The sequence below is a fragment of the Callorhinus ursinus genome, unplaced genomic scaffold (genome assembly GCF_003265705.2).
Source record: "Callorhinus ursinus isolate GAN/ISIS: 27379988/994484 unplaced genomic scaffold, GSC_fseal_2.0 scaffold59, whole genome shotgun sequence".
Taxonomy (NCBI): Eukaryota; Metazoa; Chordata; class Mammalia; order Carnivora; family Otariidae; genus Callorhinus; species Callorhinus ursinus.
The window spans coordinates 3633093-3652340 of record NW_027397121.1 but is presented as its reverse complement, the minus strand read 5'-3'; the positions used below and the strand labels follow the sequence as shown (position 1 = coordinate 3652340).

General features: G+C 49.0%; 1 protein-coding gene across 2 annotated transcripts in view; it reads left to right on the top strand.

Annotated features, from left to right (window-relative positions):
* TBC1D22B (TBC1 domain family member 22B) overlaps positions 1 to 19248 on the top strand; it is a 72220-nt gene that overhangs the window by 41497 nt on the left and 11475 nt on the right. For both annotated transcript variants that reach the window (XM_025862385.2, XM_025862384.2), the window contains 4 exons: positions 8420 to 8526; positions 9204 to 9279; positions 11603 to 11730; positions 12014 to 12109. In XM_025862385.2, the coding sequence (XP_025718170.1) occupies positions 8420 to 8526; positions 9204 to 9279; positions 11603 to 11730; positions 12014 to 12109 (407 nt within the window). The remainder of the gene's footprint in view (positions 1 to 8419; positions 8527 to 9203; positions 9280 to 11602; positions 11731 to 12013; positions 12110 to 19248) is intronic.

Sequence of the window (19248 nt, the reverse complement as noted above, 5' to 3'; positions counted from 1 at the left end):
ATGTTTCACTGACTCCTTTTCTCCCCACACCCGGCCACGCTTTTGTCTCAGTTGGCAGCGTTTCCTGACTCCGAAGTCAGAAATGCTAAGAATTGGGCATGAGTCTCAGCCTTCTATATCCAGTGAGTTACAAAGCTCTGATGATTTTCTCAATGTTTCTTGAATCTGCCTCCCTCTCCATTCTCCTGTGACTGCCCTGGGTCAGGCCTGGATTGCTGAAATGGCCAAGCATGTTTTTCCTTCTCTGGTTTTATCCTTTCAAATCTACCTTACACACCGTTCAGACACAGACCGGCCCGTGTAGCTCCTCTGCTTAAAGCCCTTCAGTAACATCCCATCACGTACAGGTTCAAGTGGCCGGGTTATCTAGCTCGTGCAAGGCCCTGTGGGATCTGCTCCCTCCTCACCCCTTCAACTCAGCCCTCCCAAATTGACATTTGTCATCTAAAGCCTGTCCTGCACCATCTCCTCCTTCTCCCCTGGGCTAATCCTCATGCATCCTTTACAGAAGGAATCCTGCCCCTCACTCTCCCCTTGCCCACGTCACCCCAATAGTGCTCTTTCCATGACCCTGTACATTTCTTTTGTAGCACTTTACCATACCGGTTATCGTTTGTGTTGTCTTCTTGCTCTCTGCCACCAGATTATAGGATTCTTTGAGACCAGAGACTATTTTAAATATCTTATATTCCCATTGCTTTCATTTTGATGTCCAAAATAGGCCTTTCATACGTGTCTAGATGAATGACAGAATGAAAATGTCACTACAACTTTGTCCAAGACATTTGGGGATTAGTATGGCTTTGCTACACTTGGCCACCAGAGGGCAGTGAATTACAATATTTTGATGCTGTGCTGAGTTAGCCAGAAGTTTTCTCTCTTCTAAGGGATGGACAGCACGTATTCATTGAGCGTCTATACTGGGCACTGGGGATATGAACCATAAGTAAATCAAGTAGACAAAAATCACTGACTTTTACTTCCAGGTATTTATTCAAGGAAAATGAAAGCTTACAGTTTCCAAAAGACTGTATAAATATTTATAGCAACTTTATTCTTATAGACAAAAATTGGAACCAGCCTAAATAACCTGATACAGGAAAATTCAATAGATGCGTACTAAGCAAAAAAAAAAAAAAAAACCTATCGATAAACACAACATCGTGGAAGAAACCATCCCAAAATCACTATGTTGAACAAAAGAAGTCAGATACCAAAAAAGTACACATTGTGTGATTCCATTTAAATGGAGTTCAAAAATAATCCATGGCCATAGAAATCAAGGCAGTGGTTGACTCTGGTTGGAGATTGGGAAGAGGCATGAGGAAATTTCTGGGGTGCTGGAAATGTTCTCTTTTTGGACTGAGGTATCTTTTACACAGTTGTATACATGGGTCACAATGGGGGCACCTGGGTGCTCAGTCAGTTAAGTGTCCGCCTATGGATTTCCTCTCAGGTCGTGATCTCAGGGTTGTGAGACTGGGCCTCATGTCAGGCCCTGTGCTGAGCATGGAGTCTGCTTGAGATTCTCTCTCTCCCTCTGCCACTCCCCGCCACCCCACTTGCACACATGATCTCTCGCTTTCAAAAAAAAAAAAAAAGGGACTGTGCACTTATGTGTAGTCTACTGTATGTAAATTATACATAAAAAGAAATCCCTTCACGGAGCCTAACTTCTGATGAGCAGACACGGACAATGAATAGAAAAGCAGGTATTTTTTGCGGGATTGTGACGAGTGCTGTGGAGAAAACTGAAGTGGGGATGATGCCCTGTTGGCAAGAGTGGTGACGGGAACAGGCTTCAAACAGGGCAGTGAGCCAGGGTCACACTGAGGAGAGGACATTGGCGCTAAGTCCTGAAGGAGGTGCGGGGCGAGCTGGGCAGTTACTTTTTTGATATTTGGCACGCAGATTTTCAGAGAAAAGGGGTTGTTGGTAAGAACCCCCACATACTCAGGCACCATGGACTCTGCCGCCAGGTCCTGGTCCTGGGCTGTTGGGGGTTAAACCCCAGCCCGTGCTCTCAGTTCCCGGGAGGCTTCCTTCTCCGCCTCATCTCCGACTCTCTGCGTGTGATACCCACCCTGTCCATCCTCTTCCTCCCTGTCTCGTGACGTGTGGAGGCCAAAGATGAAACCGGACAGACTTCTGTAGTAACGGCGGGTTTTCATTATGGGCTTAAAAGGACATTCCTTGTTTGCTTTTTTTGTTTGTTTGTTTTTAAAGATTTTATTTATTTATTTGGCAGAGAGAGAGCAGGAGAGCACAAGCAGTGGGAGCTGCAGAGGGAGAGGGAGAAGCAGGCTCCCCGCTGAGCAGGGAGCCCGATGCGGGGCTCGATCCCAGGCCCCTGGGAACATGACCTGAGCCGAAGGCAGATGCTTAACCAACTGAGCCACCCAGGTGCCCCTCTTGTTTGCTTTTAAAGCATAAACTTTATATTGAAGAATAATATACTTTTTAAAAAGCACATATCTCATACATGCACAGCTCAATACATTTCCTCTAACTAGCCAGCACCTGTATCAAGTCATGGAACATTTCCAGCACTGCCGAAATCCCGGTGTTCCCTTCTAGTCCCTACCCCTCAGAGGTAACTACTTCACTGACTTCTAACACCCCGATCAGTTTTGCCTGTTTCTAAACTTTCTATAAATTAAATCATGTAGTAACAGTATTCCATTTTCTATCTTAATGCTCTTGGTTTAGAGGGAGTTGGGGAGTGTGGTTGATGCTGAAATTTTTAGCGCCCACCTTATTTAGATGCTTTCCTTAAGATGCCTCCTGGCCCTGTCTTCGTAGATGAAGTAAGTAGCCTTGTATGTGCCAGGCAGTTGAGGACTATGGGAGGCTCTTCACAGCAACACACATCTCTGTGGAGACAGCCCCGCCAGAAGGCTGAGCTGAACCACTTTGAGCTGACGCTTGAGAGCAGTGTATGCGTGTGGTGGGATGTCCAGGGCTGGATTTCCTGTCTCAGAGGAGGGAAGTTCTCCAAGGGCAAATTGTGGCTTATCATCTCTGGGACTTTCAGACCTCGCCTGCCCTCTCCCTGGCAGTGAGCTGAGTGGCACGTGCGTGCCTGCCTGCTGGCTCTGTCTCTCTGGCATCTGACCCAGAATAAGTGAGAAATTGTAACCGAGGAGAAATTGTGATAGCTAACATATGCAAGATGTTTGAGCCTAGATGAAAAGCCTCTGAGCAGCTGACATTGGGGGCCCTGGACTCCCCAGAGCCTATTCACATCACGGTGTCTTGGTGACATGCTGCCTGTCCCTGTGAGTGGTCTCTGGGCAGGTCCTAGAAGAGTAAGTGTGCTGGACTGGGCCCTTCTTTGGCCCCTGTCACCTGAATACTTGTATGGTCTGTGTTTATACGATCTGGGGTCCTAGAGCCTGTGCCAAGAGGCTGAGTTAACCAGCAGTCACAAATGTTTGCTAAGTAAAAGTAATACAGGAACCTGAGGAAAATAGAGAACATGTGGCAGTATGCTGTTTTTAAAATTAACTGGGGTATCATGACGCGCGTATACTCAGGCTACTCCACGCTGAGTAGGGTACAGCCAGAGATCATGTATCGTTCTGAGTTAATCCTTACCTTTTAGTCACCTCACTGACTGACAAGCACAGTGTCGGGAGGGGCTCCCTGGTCAGCTGCTTCTCTGCATCTTTGAGACAGCATGCCTCCCCTCTCACGAACCGTAACGCGGTCCTCATGAAACAGAACCGCCTCCCTGCGCATCTCTGCTCTGTAGGAGCCTCAGAAGAAGTCTTTCCTCTGACCTTCTCCCTGGACAAGACCAGCTCTCCTTACTCTTCTTTCTCTGTCAGGTCGTTTGACCTTCCAGGGATTAGCCGGGGGCCCCTCCACCCTCTCCATGCTAGGTTTTGTGGTGACATCCTTGTCTCAGCTACTGCCATCATATGCTTACCTGAAAATGCCAGATGAATAGTGCCCAATAGTATTTATTTATTTGAGAGAGATAGCGAGAGAGAGAGAAATCCTAAGCTGTGGGGAGGGGCAGAGGTAGAGGGAGAAGCAGACTCCCCACTGAGCAGGGAGCCCAAGACCAGGCTGGATCCCAGGACACTGAGATCATGACCTGAGCCAAAGGCAGACATCCAACTGACTGAGCCACCCCAGCGCCCCCAATAATACGTTTATATAGCACTTAAGAATGATTACATTTAGATGTATGACCCCAATTTTATTTTTTTCTTTTTGTCAGTTTACTTTTGTGTTCAGAAAACATTACGTAAGGTATTCTTATGCGTCTGGTCTTAAAAAAATAAAAACAGAAATCAGGTAAACCCGAGGCTTTGGGAAATAGAAAGGCTGTCTGCATTCTGATGCTTCGAACCTTCTCCTGTCTGCCAGTCGGGCTGAATCATTCTGACCCAACAGATCACAAAATCTAGAAGTTGCCGTGCAATCACAGATGGTTCCTGGGAAGTGCCTAGAGCAGCAAAGAGACAAGTTACTCTTGTCAGTTTAAGCAGAACCAGTTCTTCCCAGAGCTGTAGGGGAGTATTTGAGGCATTTACAAGGCTGATTTCAGGCCCAGGACTTGGAGTTCTCAGAAAAATAAACACTTGACTGGAGTCACCGCTCAAGTACATTTTATCTGCTAATAAATGGGCATGTTCTCGTCAAGCCCAGAGTCGGCAATTTGATTCTTATAAAGAGCTTTTGGGCTTCCTCTTTTTGGATGCTTTGCCTTTTAAAATAGCCGTAAAATATCCTTAAAATCTCATTGCCTCCAGTCTGAGTCCTGTCTGTTGTATGCTCCATAATGACAACCGAAGACGCTGCCCTCATTTGAGACTGCATTGCTGGCATGGTTTCCCATTCCAGCTTCAATTATATGTTGAATTTTCTCAAGTGGAATGTTTAATGATCCTTCTGAACAGACTGTTTATGCTGAATGAAGCTCTTCAGAGAGCATTTGGGCCTCCCTTTCTCTGCTGCTTTTTGCTGGTGCACTCAGCTCACAGTTTTTGACTGAATGTGTGAATTTTATCCTCCCAGCAGGCAGAACACTAGAACTAAACTCTCCTCCCACTCCCTGAAAGGCTGCTGAACTCGCTGTCTGTGAAAGCAAAGGGCTAATGGGCAGGCCGGGCATCAGGGCAGCACATGGGGAGACAAGAGCCCCCAAGGAGGGCTCAGCATCTTGTCTGTTGGTCCCTTTGCTCCCTGGACAGCTCAAGGTTTGGAATTGGTACAGTTACTGAGAGTGGCATCTTACCGACTTAAGATCTCATGTTGTTAGATTTTCCTCCTTTAGACCGAATGGTGGAAATGGAAAGCTTCGAAAATTGACTTATTTTTAAGGTACATGTTGGGATTAGGTTAAATTTGGCTGCAAATAAGAGATCCAAAAAAACAGAGGCTTAAGAAGAGATAGAAGGTTATTTGTTCCTCATTTAATGACAATGGCACTAGCTAACATTTACATAATGCTAATTTTGTGCCAGGCAGGGTTGTTCGCACCTTTCCTGTATTAACTTACTGGTAGGGTATCACCACCTTAACCAAGGAGGCTTTGAGGCACCCAAGTGAGGTCATTTGCCCAAAGCCACATACCTAGTGAGTGACAGAGCCAGGATCTGAGTCTGGCACCAGAGTCTCTACTCTCAGTCCCATGCTGTCTGTCTGACAAAAAACCCACAGGCTGCCAGGGCCAATCCCCATTGTTCTTGGGGACCCAGACTCCTTCTCCCTTGTCGCCCTTGCCAGTTACATTTCCACTGCAGTGTTCTGGAATTGTAGAGTGCCCAAGTTGGGGAAGACTCCTCAAATTCTTAGGGAGTTCTGGGTGTTCATTTGGGAAATGTGTGTGGGAGTAGCGGGAGTGGTTTTTGTCTGGAGCCTTTCTCATGGGTTTCACAGTTTTCCTATAAGCCTCTTCTCTCAGCAAGAGGGGGCTGCTGCCTAGGACAGGTTGGAGCAGCTGTGGTCACTCAAGGGAATGGCACTGTCCTCGCATACGGCTGGCCCAGCCCTGGAGAGTGGGCTGGCGGAACCTGTGGGTCAGGTTGTCTGTGGTGGTGGTGGGAGTTGGGAGGTGACTGGAAATCCGTCCCCAGGGAGGGGTGGTGCGGATATGTAACGTGGTGGAGGTGCATGTGGTGCACCACGGAAGCATCTCGGAAATGTAATACGGAAGCCAAGAGAAAAAGGAAGATTCTGAACTGGGACTTAGAGCTCAGTAGTATTTAACTAAATTCACAGTATGTATATATTACAGAGTAAGTGTTACAGTTGGGGGGGTGGTGGAGGGGAAGATGATATTTCTTGGACTTTTTTTTTTTTATGTGATTTCCCAAGTGGACCTTTATATGTTATCTGAAGTCTTAGTTTCTGCAAGCTTAGTGTTAGTTTACGAAATCCTTATTCCTTTTTAATGATAAAAGGCAACTATAGTCAATTGTAGCCCCTTTTTTCCTAAAATAATGTGCCTTTTTTTCCTGACTATAAAAATTATGCTTATTGTAGAAATTTTGAAAAGTCTAGTAAAGCTTGAAGAAAATAAAAATCTTTTATCCCTACTGGAATAAACACTGTAAACCAGGGCGCCTGGGTGGCTCAGTCATTAAACGTCTGCCTTTGGCTTGGGTCATGATCCTGGGGTCCTGGGATCGAGCCCCACATTGGGCTCCCTGCTCTGCGGGGAGCCTGCTTCTCCCTCTCCCTCTCCCCCTGTTTGTGTTCCCTCTCTCGCTGTGTCTCTCTCTGTCAAATAAATGAATAAAATCTTTAAAAAAATAAAAATAAAAAAACACTGTAAACCTTGTGATATATTTTGTCTTTTCTCTGTGCTTATATAAGCACTCATAAATATTGTATGTACAGTAGCTGAGAGTATACCATAAATAATTTTGTATCTTGCTCTTTTCCCTTAAAACTGTGACTTTCCTGTGTCATTACAAATTCTTAATAAACTTCATCTGAAAGAAACTGTATTGTACCTACTGTGTGCCAGGTACCATTGTTAGCACTTGACATGGATTAACTGTGGCCGTACTTCGAGTCAGACTTTTAGGTTGTTTCTAGCATTATAGTTTTTCCGACAAAGCACCGCACCCTCCCCAAAAAGGTTTTTTATTAGCCCTTGATGTCCATTTAAAAATGCAGTTTATACAGGATGAAAATCCAAGAATTGTTACACATTGCCCCAACGGGGGTCACTCGTAGGTCTTAGTAATAATTCTCATAAATGAAAGGGCTGGATTCTGAATATGTTTTGTCAGGTACCTGTGTCTCTGCAGCACCAGGGACTGCAGTGAACGTCCTGTTTTCAAAATAGGGCTCTGGGTCTAAAGAGAAAAGCCGCCTTTGTCACAGAACTCAAGCCTGAACATTTCCTCGTGTGGCCTCAGCCTAGCACACGGGCCTGTGGGTTGAGGCAGCCCATCGTGTTGGGCAAGGAGAGCCTTTCTTAGTACTTCCACTTCTGTGGCAGGAAGGAAACCTCCCATGGCCTTTTTCTTCTTCAGGGTTCTAGAAGACTCTTGATGTTGTCCCCACTTGGATCTCCGACCAGATAGACTACCTCTCACTACTGTTACTTAGTGTGGGGTTTCCATGAGAATCTAATAGATGATCCTCTTTAAAAGAGGTCCGGTGGCTAAAGAAGCCTGGAAAGTGCTGTATAAATAGGGTTAAACAGATTTACTTAATGAAGAATTTGTTATAACTCCTCACGTCCTTCTGTATGCTGTGATCTTTGTGAATCTCCATGATGAGGTATGTGAGGCACCATTTCTCAACCATATTCGTCTATGGAACCCCCTTCTTTTGGAGTATCCTATCATTTTGATGTTTTATGGAACCCTGCTTAGGAATCCAAGAATTGTACCAACTTCTAAATCCCAGAAGCCCCCACAGCTTTTGCCCATCTGCCCCACGCGCTCATCTTCATTTCTGAGTGGTAAGACCGTGGGTCTGCCTTGTCAGAATATGGAGATTTGGTCTTTAAAATGAACCATGGGGGCCATTTGGCCCCAGCTTTCTCACTACATACAAGTGTGAGTGTGCCAGACAGCTTACTGAATTTCTGAAATCAAAGAATTTTTTCAGACCATCTCCGAGGGTCTGGGTAAAGCTCATTGAGCATGAGGCCTGAAATACCTTTTTCTAAAACTGAATGAACAAATGCAGAAGAGAAAGGTATGTTGGACCCAGGGGAATTGGCGTGAGAAATGGCCTGTTCCGTGTTGTAATGAGGTCCTCAAGCACTTTCCTGGGACACGCTTGCCCACCTGACCAGGGGAGGAGGAGGGCAGGCCCTTGTTCCTGGGGATCAGGTTAGCTGGGCTCTCCCCTGGCCTTAAGGACCCTGTTGAAGATCCTAGACTCTGTCTTTCTCCATTTTTTAGAGAAGACCTCTGGACTTTCTTCTCCTTTTGTTTTACAGAAGAGGATGTGGAGAACTTTGATGTGACCAATTTGTCTCAGGACATGCTTCGAAGCATTGAAGCCGACAGCTTTTGGTGCATGAGCAAGCTGCTAGATGGGATCCAGGTGAGCCGGATCTGCCCTTGTGGGTGGCCTGGGTCGAGGGGCTCCCCGCAGGCCTTTGAGGCCCTTCCTGCCCTTCTGCATCATGCAGGGTCCCCCACCCAGCATGCCTCTTCCTCGTTTCGGTCCATCCATCTTCACCTCTTTTGTTAACTTTATAGCTTTCCCCCAAAGGCAGTGGTCCAGCATCACCGGGAGTCTAAGGAAGTCTCTGTGTTCCCCTGGCTTTGTCCTCAGAGTGTGCCGCTCCTTTCCACTAGACACCCCGAGCCAGGTGGTGTGCCCCTACATTGCAAGGCTCTGTCAGGCTCTCTCCACACTCTGCTGTTCTATTTATTCCTTTGTTCCTCAGAACGCTGGTAGCAGCTTTGGAAAAACCGCCTGTGCTTTTTTTTTTTAAGATTTCATTTATTTATTTGGCAGAGAGAGACATAGCGAGAGAGGGAACACAAGCAGGGGGAGTGGGAGAGGGAGAAGCAGGGTTCCCGCCGAGCAGGGAGCCCGATGTGGGGCTCAATCCCAGGTCCCTGGGATCATGACCCAAGCCGAAGGCAGACACTTAACCACTGAGCCATCCAGGCGCCCCAGAACCGCCTGTGCTTTTCAGTGTGTTTCAGTGAACTTGAGAGCAGTAGCACAGCTTTGGAGTCTGTTCATCCTGGGCTCTCTGTCATTTGCAGGATAACTACACCTTTGCACAACCAGGGATCCAGAAGAAGGTCAAGGCGCTGGAAGAGCTTGTCAGCCGGATTGATGGTAGGTGGGAGGAAGAGGAATTCTCTGGTATAAAGCACGTATGATTCTGACACAAGCCAGTGGTGCTGGTGGGGCCTCTCCTCAGCCCCCTGCCTTGCCACGAGCCTCTCCAATTCTGTGCCATTGGCTGTACCACGTCCTTTGGCATCTTGGCAGGAAGGGGAGGGGAGAGCTCTGCTGGCACCTCAAGTTCTTCTTTCTCCTTTGCATTCTGTCACCAAGTTCTACCAAGTCTCCCTTCACATTCACCTTTTTTTTTTCTTTTTTTCCTCTCCCTTAACCACCCCCCCCCTTTTTTCTTTTCAAATTCACCCTTTCTGCTCCATTTCCCTAGCCACAGCTCTGGTCCAGCCATGCCTGGATTTCTGCAGCTTCTTTCTAGAAAGACTTACCTCCTCCAGATTCTTTCCTCTTCCAAACCTTCTGTTGCACAACTGCATCGTTCTAAAGCACTGTCCTGGTCACGTCCCTCTCTTGCTCAGAAGCCTCCTGTGGCTCTCCATTGCTTTTAGCGTCAAGCTGTAGTCTGACCTTGTCCTTGACGTGGTGATGTCACTCAGGACTCCTGGGCTTGATGCGCAGTCCTCAGGTCTGACTGATACTCTGGCAGGCCTTTTCTACAGCAACCTGGGACCTGTTTGGGCAGGGAGGGGAGGCAGGGAGGGGAGACATGGCTCTTCCTAAAGCAGGGTGTCTTTGAGGAGCAGGAGCCTCGCAGTCATTCCTCAGCCCTGGCTTGGGATCCCAGACTCTAGAACTAAAAGGCAACTCGGGGAGCCCTGCTTTTTGCTGATAAAGAAACCGAGACCCAGCAAGAGACGTTGGAATTAAGTTTCATAAAGATAGCCTAGCACCTCACAGCGAAGTCTTCTGCTAAGTGGGCTCTGTAGCACCAGCTAAGTTGTAAAGCTTTTTTAGGACTCCGCCAGATACTGCACAACTAAGAAATCTCATTCCTGGCTTTTTATCAGGGATTTTGTGCTTCACCAGAGCAATGGCTTCCCCGCCCCACCCCCACCCCCCTGACAAAAACTGCGTGTCTTTCCCTCTTCCCCAGCTTCTCTTTTCCTGAAAACCTTCCCTGATTTGTTCCACTCATTCCAGCTTCCTTTTATGACTTAGGATTTCAGTCTTCCCATCTTGTTTGCTGGTTTACAGTGGTTTCTGATACGTCGTCCGTAGGATGTTTTTTCCTCTCTGTCTGGCCAGCTGTTAGCCCAGCGTGGGGCCCACACGCAGCTCCTTGCACCCCTCGTCCCAGGTTCCCGGGGCAGAGGCTGCGGTTTCTGCCACCATCTGCGTCATCCTTGTTTGCCCTCGCAAGTACCTGATCAGTAAAGGCATAGTACTTGAGGACAGGGGATTTATGAATGTCTGTGTCCTTACTGTTTCATTGAGTTACACAAGTAATACGCATTAGAAAAATTAAAACAATTTGGAAAAATACAAAATAAACATCCTCCCCCTTCCTTAAATTCTCTTCCCCAGAAATAACCATTGTTATTAGTTATTCTTTCAAAAAATTATATTATGTATTTACCACATGCCAGGTGCTGTTGTAAGCACTTTTGTTTTCTCATTTTATCCTCCCCCAAACCTTCTGAGGTATGAATGATTATCTGCATTTTATAGATTAGGAGACTGAGGAGGATAATAATTTTTTAAAAATGCTAGTAAGCACTGTTTAAAGGGCTGTCATGTAGAACAGGGATCCGGTTGGTGTAGGGTTGTTCCAGAGCACCACACAAACACCGAGGGTGGGAGTCAGGAAGGAGCTGGTTTCTATTGAATACAGCGAAGCACTTTCTGGTGAATCACTTAATACATCAGTGGGAGAGGCTGCCCTTGCTGGAGTCAGTGAACCTCATTCTCCGGCAGTGTTTAAGTCCCTGCTGGCTGCCATCTGTCAGGGATGCTGAGGAGGAAGTCCTCACCGGCGGGAGGATGGCCAAGGTGACCCCCACGGTTCTTTTCCATTTTGGCTCCTCCTCTCAAGAGGTAATAGGGTCAAGCAGCCAAGTGGACCTCCTCACGTCTGCCGCTTTATGGCGAGAGCAGGCCTGTGAGGGAAGAAAGGTACCTAGAACATGGATGTTAAAATCGTCTCACTACGTGTGGGGCTGCGTTAGCCAGGCAGTGTGGCTGTAAGATGGTAGAAGCAAGCCTAAAGGCCGGTCAGATGCCTGTTTGGCCCTTCTATGCCGGGCTTCCCCAGGAAGAGGGGGGAAAAAGAGATGGAAACTGCCTTTGTAGCTCATGTGACTCTCTCAGGGTCCAGTCCCCTAGGTTGAACCCTTGGGGCCAATGACGCTTTCTGTTTCAGAGCAGGTACATAATCACTTCAGGAGGTACGAGGTCGAATACCTACAGTTTGCCTTTCGTTGGATGAACAACCTGCTCATGCGGGAGCTTCCCCTTCGCTGCACCATCCGCCTATGGGACACATACCAGGTATGAAGGGGCCCCTGCCCACTCCATGCCAGGCTGTCCCTGAGGCGCCCAGCTCCCCGCCCTGCTGGAGTGTGCTGCTCAAAAGCCCCTCCCCCCTTTCTATTTCTGTGTCTGCCTCAGTCTCATGGGCAGGGCCGCTGCAGAATCTGCTCCGGCCTCTGTGTGCCCAGCCATGAAAGGAGTGCTGTGCTGTGTGCCCACCTTGCAGCAGGATTGGAACCGAGAGGCCTAGAGCTGGCTCTCTGTCAGGGCTTGGAGACCTAACAGTTCTTTCCCTTCCCAGTCTGAACCAGAAGGGTTCTCCCACTTTCATCTCTACGTGTGTGCAGCCTTCTTGATCAAGTGGAGAAAAGAGATCTTGGATGAGGAGGACTTTCAGGTGAGTGGCCAGGAGCCCAGCCTGGGCCAGGATGAGCATCAGAGTGGGAGTTATCCCGTCCGTGGGGCTGTACAGATAGAAGGGGCCATGGCAGGTACATGGCTGGGAAGAGGGAAGCAGACAGGCTGCTCAGAAGAGGTTGCCCCTCCTGATTGGCAGAATGGCCAAGTCAGCGGGCCCCAGAGTTCTTCGGTGTGAAAAAGGGTCTTAGGGCCAGAGATGCTGCAGAGCATGTAGACAGGCCTAAGAGATATTTCATTCATTCATTGAGAAGCATTTGCTGAATGCTTGCCCTGTGCTGGGCACTATTGAAGGCATAGGATATATTGAGAAGTAAGTCAGACAGAGATCTCTTTTCCCACAGAGCTTACATGCTAGTTGGGAAAGAGACTTAACAGTAAACAAGAACATAGTAAATTAGACAGAATGTTAGGTGATTTTTTTTTTCAATGTAGAGCAGGATAAAGGGATTGTTAGGTGATAGGGAAGGGACAGTTTACAATTTCAAAAAAAGTAGGGTAGGCTCACTGAGGTGACATTTGAGCCAAGGCTCCGGGAAGGTGAGAGAGTGAGTCACGGACATCTGGGGCAAGAGTGTCCAAGCAGAAGGAACAGACAGTGCAAAGGCCTGAAGGCGGTGGTATGCCTGGGCTACTTGTGGAATCATGGCGGTGGCCAGTGTGGCCTGGAGCACAGGGGTCCAGATGAAGAGGAGGGAACGGTGAGGCCAAAGAAGTCACAAGGGACCCAGATCATAGAGGACTTCGTAGCCACTTGGGCTTTTACTCTGAGTGGACAGGGAGCCCTAAGAGGGTGTTAAGCAGAGGAGGGACATGATCTGACTTATATTTTCAAAGGCTCACTCTGGCTTCTACGGAGGTGGTGGGTATGGACATAGGTGGGAGCAGGGAGACCAGGCGGGAGGCTGTTAGAATCCTCCAGGGGAGACACGAGGGTGGCTTGGACCCGCGTGGCGGCAGTGGAGGTGTGGCAAGTGGGTAGATCGTGCATATATTTTGTAAATAGAGCCAACAGGATTTTCTGATGAACTGGGTATAGCTTAGGACAGAAAGGCATGAGTCAAGATGACTGAGTTCATGTGAAAGCTGTAGGAGGAGCAGGTTTGGGGAGGACTTTCAGGAGTTCAGTTTTGGGCATGTCGAATTTGAAATGCTATTAGACACCCAAACGGAGATCTAGGTAGGCAAATAAATGTTAACGAGGCTGGAGCTCAAAAGAGAGAGAGAGGTCTGGGCTGGACACGTATGTTGAGGAGCCTCTGGCTAGACGGTCCTTAAAGCCGGGACAGTAGATGAACCCCCCTGAAGAAGTGGGAGTGGACAGAGGAGAGGAGAGGCCTGGGCCTGAGCCCGGGCACACCTTCGCGAGGAGGCTGAGGGGGCTGCCAGGGAGAGGGGGGCGTTGTCCTGGAAGCCTTGGCTGGGGATGTGAAGAAGACTGGGGGCACGTGTTAGCGGTGCACAGCCAGGCCGCCGCTCCAGGGGGTCCAGGGAGAGGAGAATGGGGGCTGGGGGATCAGGGAGATGGACTGCAAGGCTCTGCAGTCTGCAGGGACAGGACTGGAGCTGCTCATGGTCGTTCTCTCTGGGGACAGCTGGGGGCTTTTCTTTCTCCACTTCGCACACTTCTGAACTGAGTGGTTTCCTTTTTCTTTCTTTCTTAATGGGCATATATGTCTTTTAAGAGCAGGGAGGGGAAAGCCAGAGAAGGTGGAACGTTCTTCTGAGCTCTAACTAATAACATAGGTGTTCTCAAGAGCAGCAGCTCCCCGTGATCCCAGAGCCCCTGTGCTGTGCCTGTCCGTGCAGAGTCTGATCCGTGGATGGATGGAGAGGCAGGACCCAGCTTGCCCACGTTGGGGCTCCGGGCGGAAGAGGGCAGAGTGGACTTCTGGAAGTAGACACTAGCTGTGGTGCGGAGGCCGCAGGCAGCTGAGGAAGAGCCATGGCTTCTGCCAGCCAGCCGTGTGTGCAGCGTCCTAGGATAAATGAGCACGGGGGACTGGAACCGCCGTGTGCTCGGCTAAGCTATCAGTTCTGATCCTGTGGTTGAGGTGGAGCAGGCTATCAAGAGCATGAAGTCTAATTTAGTTCTCATGAGCCAGGCTCAGAGGGCCTTGTCATATGTGATAAAAGTGCTTCCCAGATTAGCTCAGAGAGGTGGAGGTGATTCCTGGAATGCCTTTTAGCGATTCACAATATTGGCAGAGCACAGGACCATAATAGTCGATGCCTTTAAACCTATGTTAGACACAGAGATGTTCTTCTTCACTGGGTTGCATATTTGATTATCTGACCAATTTGAGGTCTTTTGTGCCATAACCCACGGAAGGACAATGTGGATTTGTGCCTGCTGCTGTATTAACACCTCAGGCGGCCTACTGGAGGAGTGTCACTTCTTCCTTTTAGACAAAATAGAATGGGCAGTTAAACTAGATGATCTGCAAAGTGCCTCCTAGCCCCGTAGTTCCTTAATTGTATGGCTAAGAAAAGAAAACACGTGCCTGGCTGTGTTAAGATAGGCAGGCGGTGTCCCTTAGGGGACAGAAGCATGGTGCAGGTTGGAGGAGCAGGGTGCAGGAGCATCGTGCGAGATTGTGTGAGGCTGCCCATGAGCTCTGCAGCGGACGAAGGCTGACTGCTAACGGGCCACCTGTAACGAAGTCACTGCCTCGGGACCTCTGGAAATGAATACCAGGATCCCAGGAAGCCAAACCGGCCCAGCCTGGATGAGAGAAGTTTTAGGGCTAAAAACTGTGGCGACTTGGTGCACCTGGGTGGCTCAGTCAGTTGGGTGTCTGACTCTTGGTTTTGGCTCAGGTCATGATCCCAGGGTCCTGGGTTATCGAGCCCCGCGTTGGGCTCTGCGCTCAGCGAGGAGTCTGCTGGAGAATCTCTCTCCCTCTTCCGGTCACCTAGGGAGTAAGTGGTAGATAACCAGAATCCTTATCACACACATGCATTGTGCTGCCTCTACCTTGGAGCCTGGCCGGGCACCTCCTGGGGCACTTGAGCCGAATTCAGACAGGAGCTACTCAAGGATCCCAGGCAAGGATCTGCCACCGTTCCCAACCCTCCCACTTCCCCCTCCCCTTTCCCCTTCCCCTCCTCTCCCTGCACCTCTCAGGGCTTCCTCTGCCCTCCACCGCTCCTCACCTTTCACTGACAACCCCTTGCGGACTTTCTTCTCACAAAGTAAATGTTTAACAAAAAATTGCTTGTTTTAAGACTGAGAAACAAGTGCTCCAAGGTCCTCCTTTTGATCTACTATTCTGGTTCCTGGGTTTTTCTCCTTCTACTGCCTGAAGTACCTGTGACCTCCTCATTCTTTTTCATGCCCTCCCTCCCCGGGGCTCAGAACCACCCACACTTGTCTCTGTGGGAAGGTGGGGCCCGAATGACCACCAGGCCTGAAGGCAACAGGGAGTTCTGGGCACGGGTGCAAGTTGCTGGGGCAGAGGATGTGGGCTTCTGTCTGTGACGTCCTGGAGCCCCGCCCAGGCCCAGAGAGAGCCGCCAGACTTCAGAGCCACCAGCACTCTAGGGGCTGAATGTCAGCCTCAGGAGGGGCCGGGGAGGAGGGACCCCACTCAAACCAGGTTTTGAAAAAAGTGTTCTCTCTTTCTATTTATTTATTTGAGAGAGAGAGAGAGAGAGAGAGAGAGAGAAGCAGCATGAGAGGGGAGAGGGTCAGAGAGAGAAGCAGGCTCCCCGCTGAGCCGGGAGCCCCATGTGGGACTCGATCCCGGGACTCCAGGATCATGACCTGAGCCAAAGGCAGTCGCTTAACCAACTGAGCCACCCAGGTGCCCCATGTTCTCTCTCTTTTATTTTGAACTAATTTTGTGCTTATAAAATGTTGCAAAAATAGTCGAGTTCCCAAATAGCCCACCCATATGCACTTAATGTTTACATCTTATATGCCATGCTATAATTAAGCATCCAGGAACTTCAAGTTGATAAAATATTATTAATCTACAGGCCTTATTTAAATTTTACCAGTTTTCCCATTAATGTTCTTTTTCTGGACCAGGGTCCAATTCAGGATCCTCATTTGGGACAATTTCTCAGTCTTTGTCTTCCTTGACAAAGAAAATTTTCAAAACTTTTGAAGAGTACTAATTAGTTATTTTATAGAATGTCCTTTACTTTGGGGTTGTCCTGTGTTTTCTTATGATGAAATTGAGGGTCATGCCTTTTGGGGAAGAAACCACAGAGATGATACGTCCTCAGGATATCCTGTCAGGAGGTACAAGGTGCTGGCATGTCTCATTCCCAATGCTTTCGATCCCTTGCCTTATGTGGGTCTACCAGGCTTCTCCACTGTAAAGTTACTATTTCTCCTTTGGTAATTAATAGGTACCTTCTGGGGAAACACTTCGATACTATATAATTCCATTGTTTTATCATTCTTTCACCCACTAATCTTAACATTCATTAACGGTTCTTGCCTGTAACAGTCATTTCTGTGATGTTTGCCTAATGGAGATTTTCTATTTTTACCACTTCTTCTGCATTTATTAATTGCCATTCTACTCTAAGAGAGAGCAGTGCCTGCTCTCCCCTTTACTTATTCAAGTATTTATTTATATCACTATAGATTCATGGGTGTTTATTTTATTTCGTGGGTTATCTGACACTGTCATTATTTTGCTATTCAGGTTGTCCCAGCTTTGGCCCTTGGGTGCTCCTTAAAGTTGTCTTTTTGACCCCATCATTTTTTTAAAGATTTTATTTTAGGGGTGCCTGGGTGGCTCAGTTAAGCGTCTGCATTTGGCTTGGGTCATGATCCCAGCGTCCTAGGATCAAGCCCCATGCCGGGCTCTCTGCTCAACAGGGAGCCTGCTTCTCCCTCTCCCTCTGCCGGCCGCTCCCCTTGCTTGTGCTCTCGCTTTCTCTCTCTGTCAAATAAATAAATAAAATCTTTTTTAAAGATTTTATTTATTTTAGAGAGAGTGTGCGTAAGCAGGGGGCAGGGCAGAGGGAGAGAGAGAATCTCAAACAGACTTCACGCTGAGCACAGAGCCTGACACAGGGCTTGATCTCAGGACCCTGAGATCACAACCTGAGCTGAAATCAAGAGTCCGATGCAACCGACTAAGCCCCCCAGGCGCCATGATCCCATCATTTTTAAAGCAGTTCCTTAGTTTCTGGTGCCATGACATGTTCCTAGCTTGTATTTTCTTTGCCCCACCTTGGAATCAACCATTCTCCAAGGAGCCCCGGTTAAGCCAGTATCTTGCCACTCAAAAATATTCAGAGGTATCATGATAACTTTGGTAATAAGATGGTGGGAAAGCATGTATGTGAAGTTCAAGAAGAGGCAAAACTTTTTCATGGTTTGTATCCGGTCACTGGTTGTGGAGGGAGTATTGACTGGGGAGGAACATGAATCTTCTGGGGCCCAGGAAGTGTCCTTTATCTTGATCTGGGTGGTGGCGACATACGTAAAAATCACCCAGCTGTACACTAGTTATTGTATACAAGTTATGCCTCACTGAAAAAGTAAAAAAAAAAAAAAAAAAAAAAAAAGACAGCAGAGTGCATGATAGGAGGGCACCATTCCACCACTGAAAGGTTGAGAGGAAAGTAAATGATGGAGGAAAACACACTAACACTAAAATCTGCCTAATAAATAGTTGACCAGGTAAAAACTACCCAAAACGAAATGGATACATGCTTCCTTTCTCACAGAGGAATCTTGGTATTAATTGAGGATCTTGATGTTATTTGCCTCCTGGGTGCTTGAAGGGAAAAGGGTGACCATAGGATTTAAGGCTGCGGCTGTGAGGGCGGTGGCCTGCAAGAGGCTGTGTGACACTGGGTGTCAGGGGCGTGAGTGGTGACGGTGGCACACCCTTCAGTGGTGGCCGGAGAGAGTGAGGTCTGCCGTGGATGTGAGCACCCTAATCATAGCTGGCAGGTCTCCCGCTTGCAGCCGTGCCCTGCTGGGGGGGGGGGTACTGGGTGCTTCTCTGCCCCCAGCTGTGAGCCTAGAGAGAGCTCTGTCTGCCCACGGAGGCCCGTGGAGGTCTCTTGTTGCCACCGCAGGCCTTCAAAGGAGGAGGTGAGCAAAGGGGACCGTCCAGGGGTCCCAGGTGAGCAGGTGGGAGCTGGGAGGGCCGCCGAATCGCTCAGCCCTTCCTAGCGCTGGCCCACGCTTTGCTGGGTGCCGTCTCCCTGGGGGTGAGGTAGTGAGATGTTGTCGCAGCTGTGGCCGGCCACACACAGATCTGCCGGGGAAGAGTTTTCTGGGAAGGGAGCAGCCAGAGCAAAGGCCCTGCAGAGGTCGGAGGTTGAGGTGTTGGAGGAGGGAAGAGGCAGAGAGAAGACAGTGGGGCTGGAGTGTCACAGGGGAGAGGACAGGGCTGCAAGACCCAATTCTGGAGAAGCCTGAGAGGAGACTGCGCCCGATCCGAGATCACGGGGAGACTTGGACCCCCTTTCCTTGTCGTATCCACAGCCCCAGCCCTAAAGCCCGGCCCGGGAATGTCTGGGCATTCGGTTGCACTGCCAGCTCTTTGTGGAGACAGGGTGAGGGCGGACGCCTCAGTCGCACCCCAAAAGGCCAGCAGAGTGAACTGGGGAGTCGAGGGCTGCATGCTGCACTGTTCAATGAGAAGCGTAGCAGCGAGAGTAGACTTTCCTGCCCCTTGGCCTAGGCTGAACCTGGAATGTTACATGAGCCTGGAGAGCCACAGAAGTTGGTCACCCGGTGGCAGAGTACACCGTCAGGGCAGGTCGTGGGCGGCAGACTGTAGGGGAGGCTTCCCAGAGCAGGGTAACCTGTCAAACCCAGAAGGACAGGAGATGGTCGAGTGAGTTCTGTGAGTGAGGGAACGTGTGGCAGGTCCTCTGTGGGCAGCACACCACCACATTGTGACACCAAAACAAGGGGCTGCTGCAGGGGAGAAGGGCAGCACCTCCAAAAATCAAAAATTCAGTGTGCATTTGGAAGAACAAGAGTTATGCTGAATTGCGGGTACTCGGGGGCGGGGGGGAAGTGTGTGTAGAATGCTTGTGCGGGCCGGCAGCAGGGGGTGAGGCAGCTTCTTGGAGAACTGGAGACCGGTCCCCTCCTCGTCTATGAGCACTCTGGGAACACCTGGTGATTGTGGA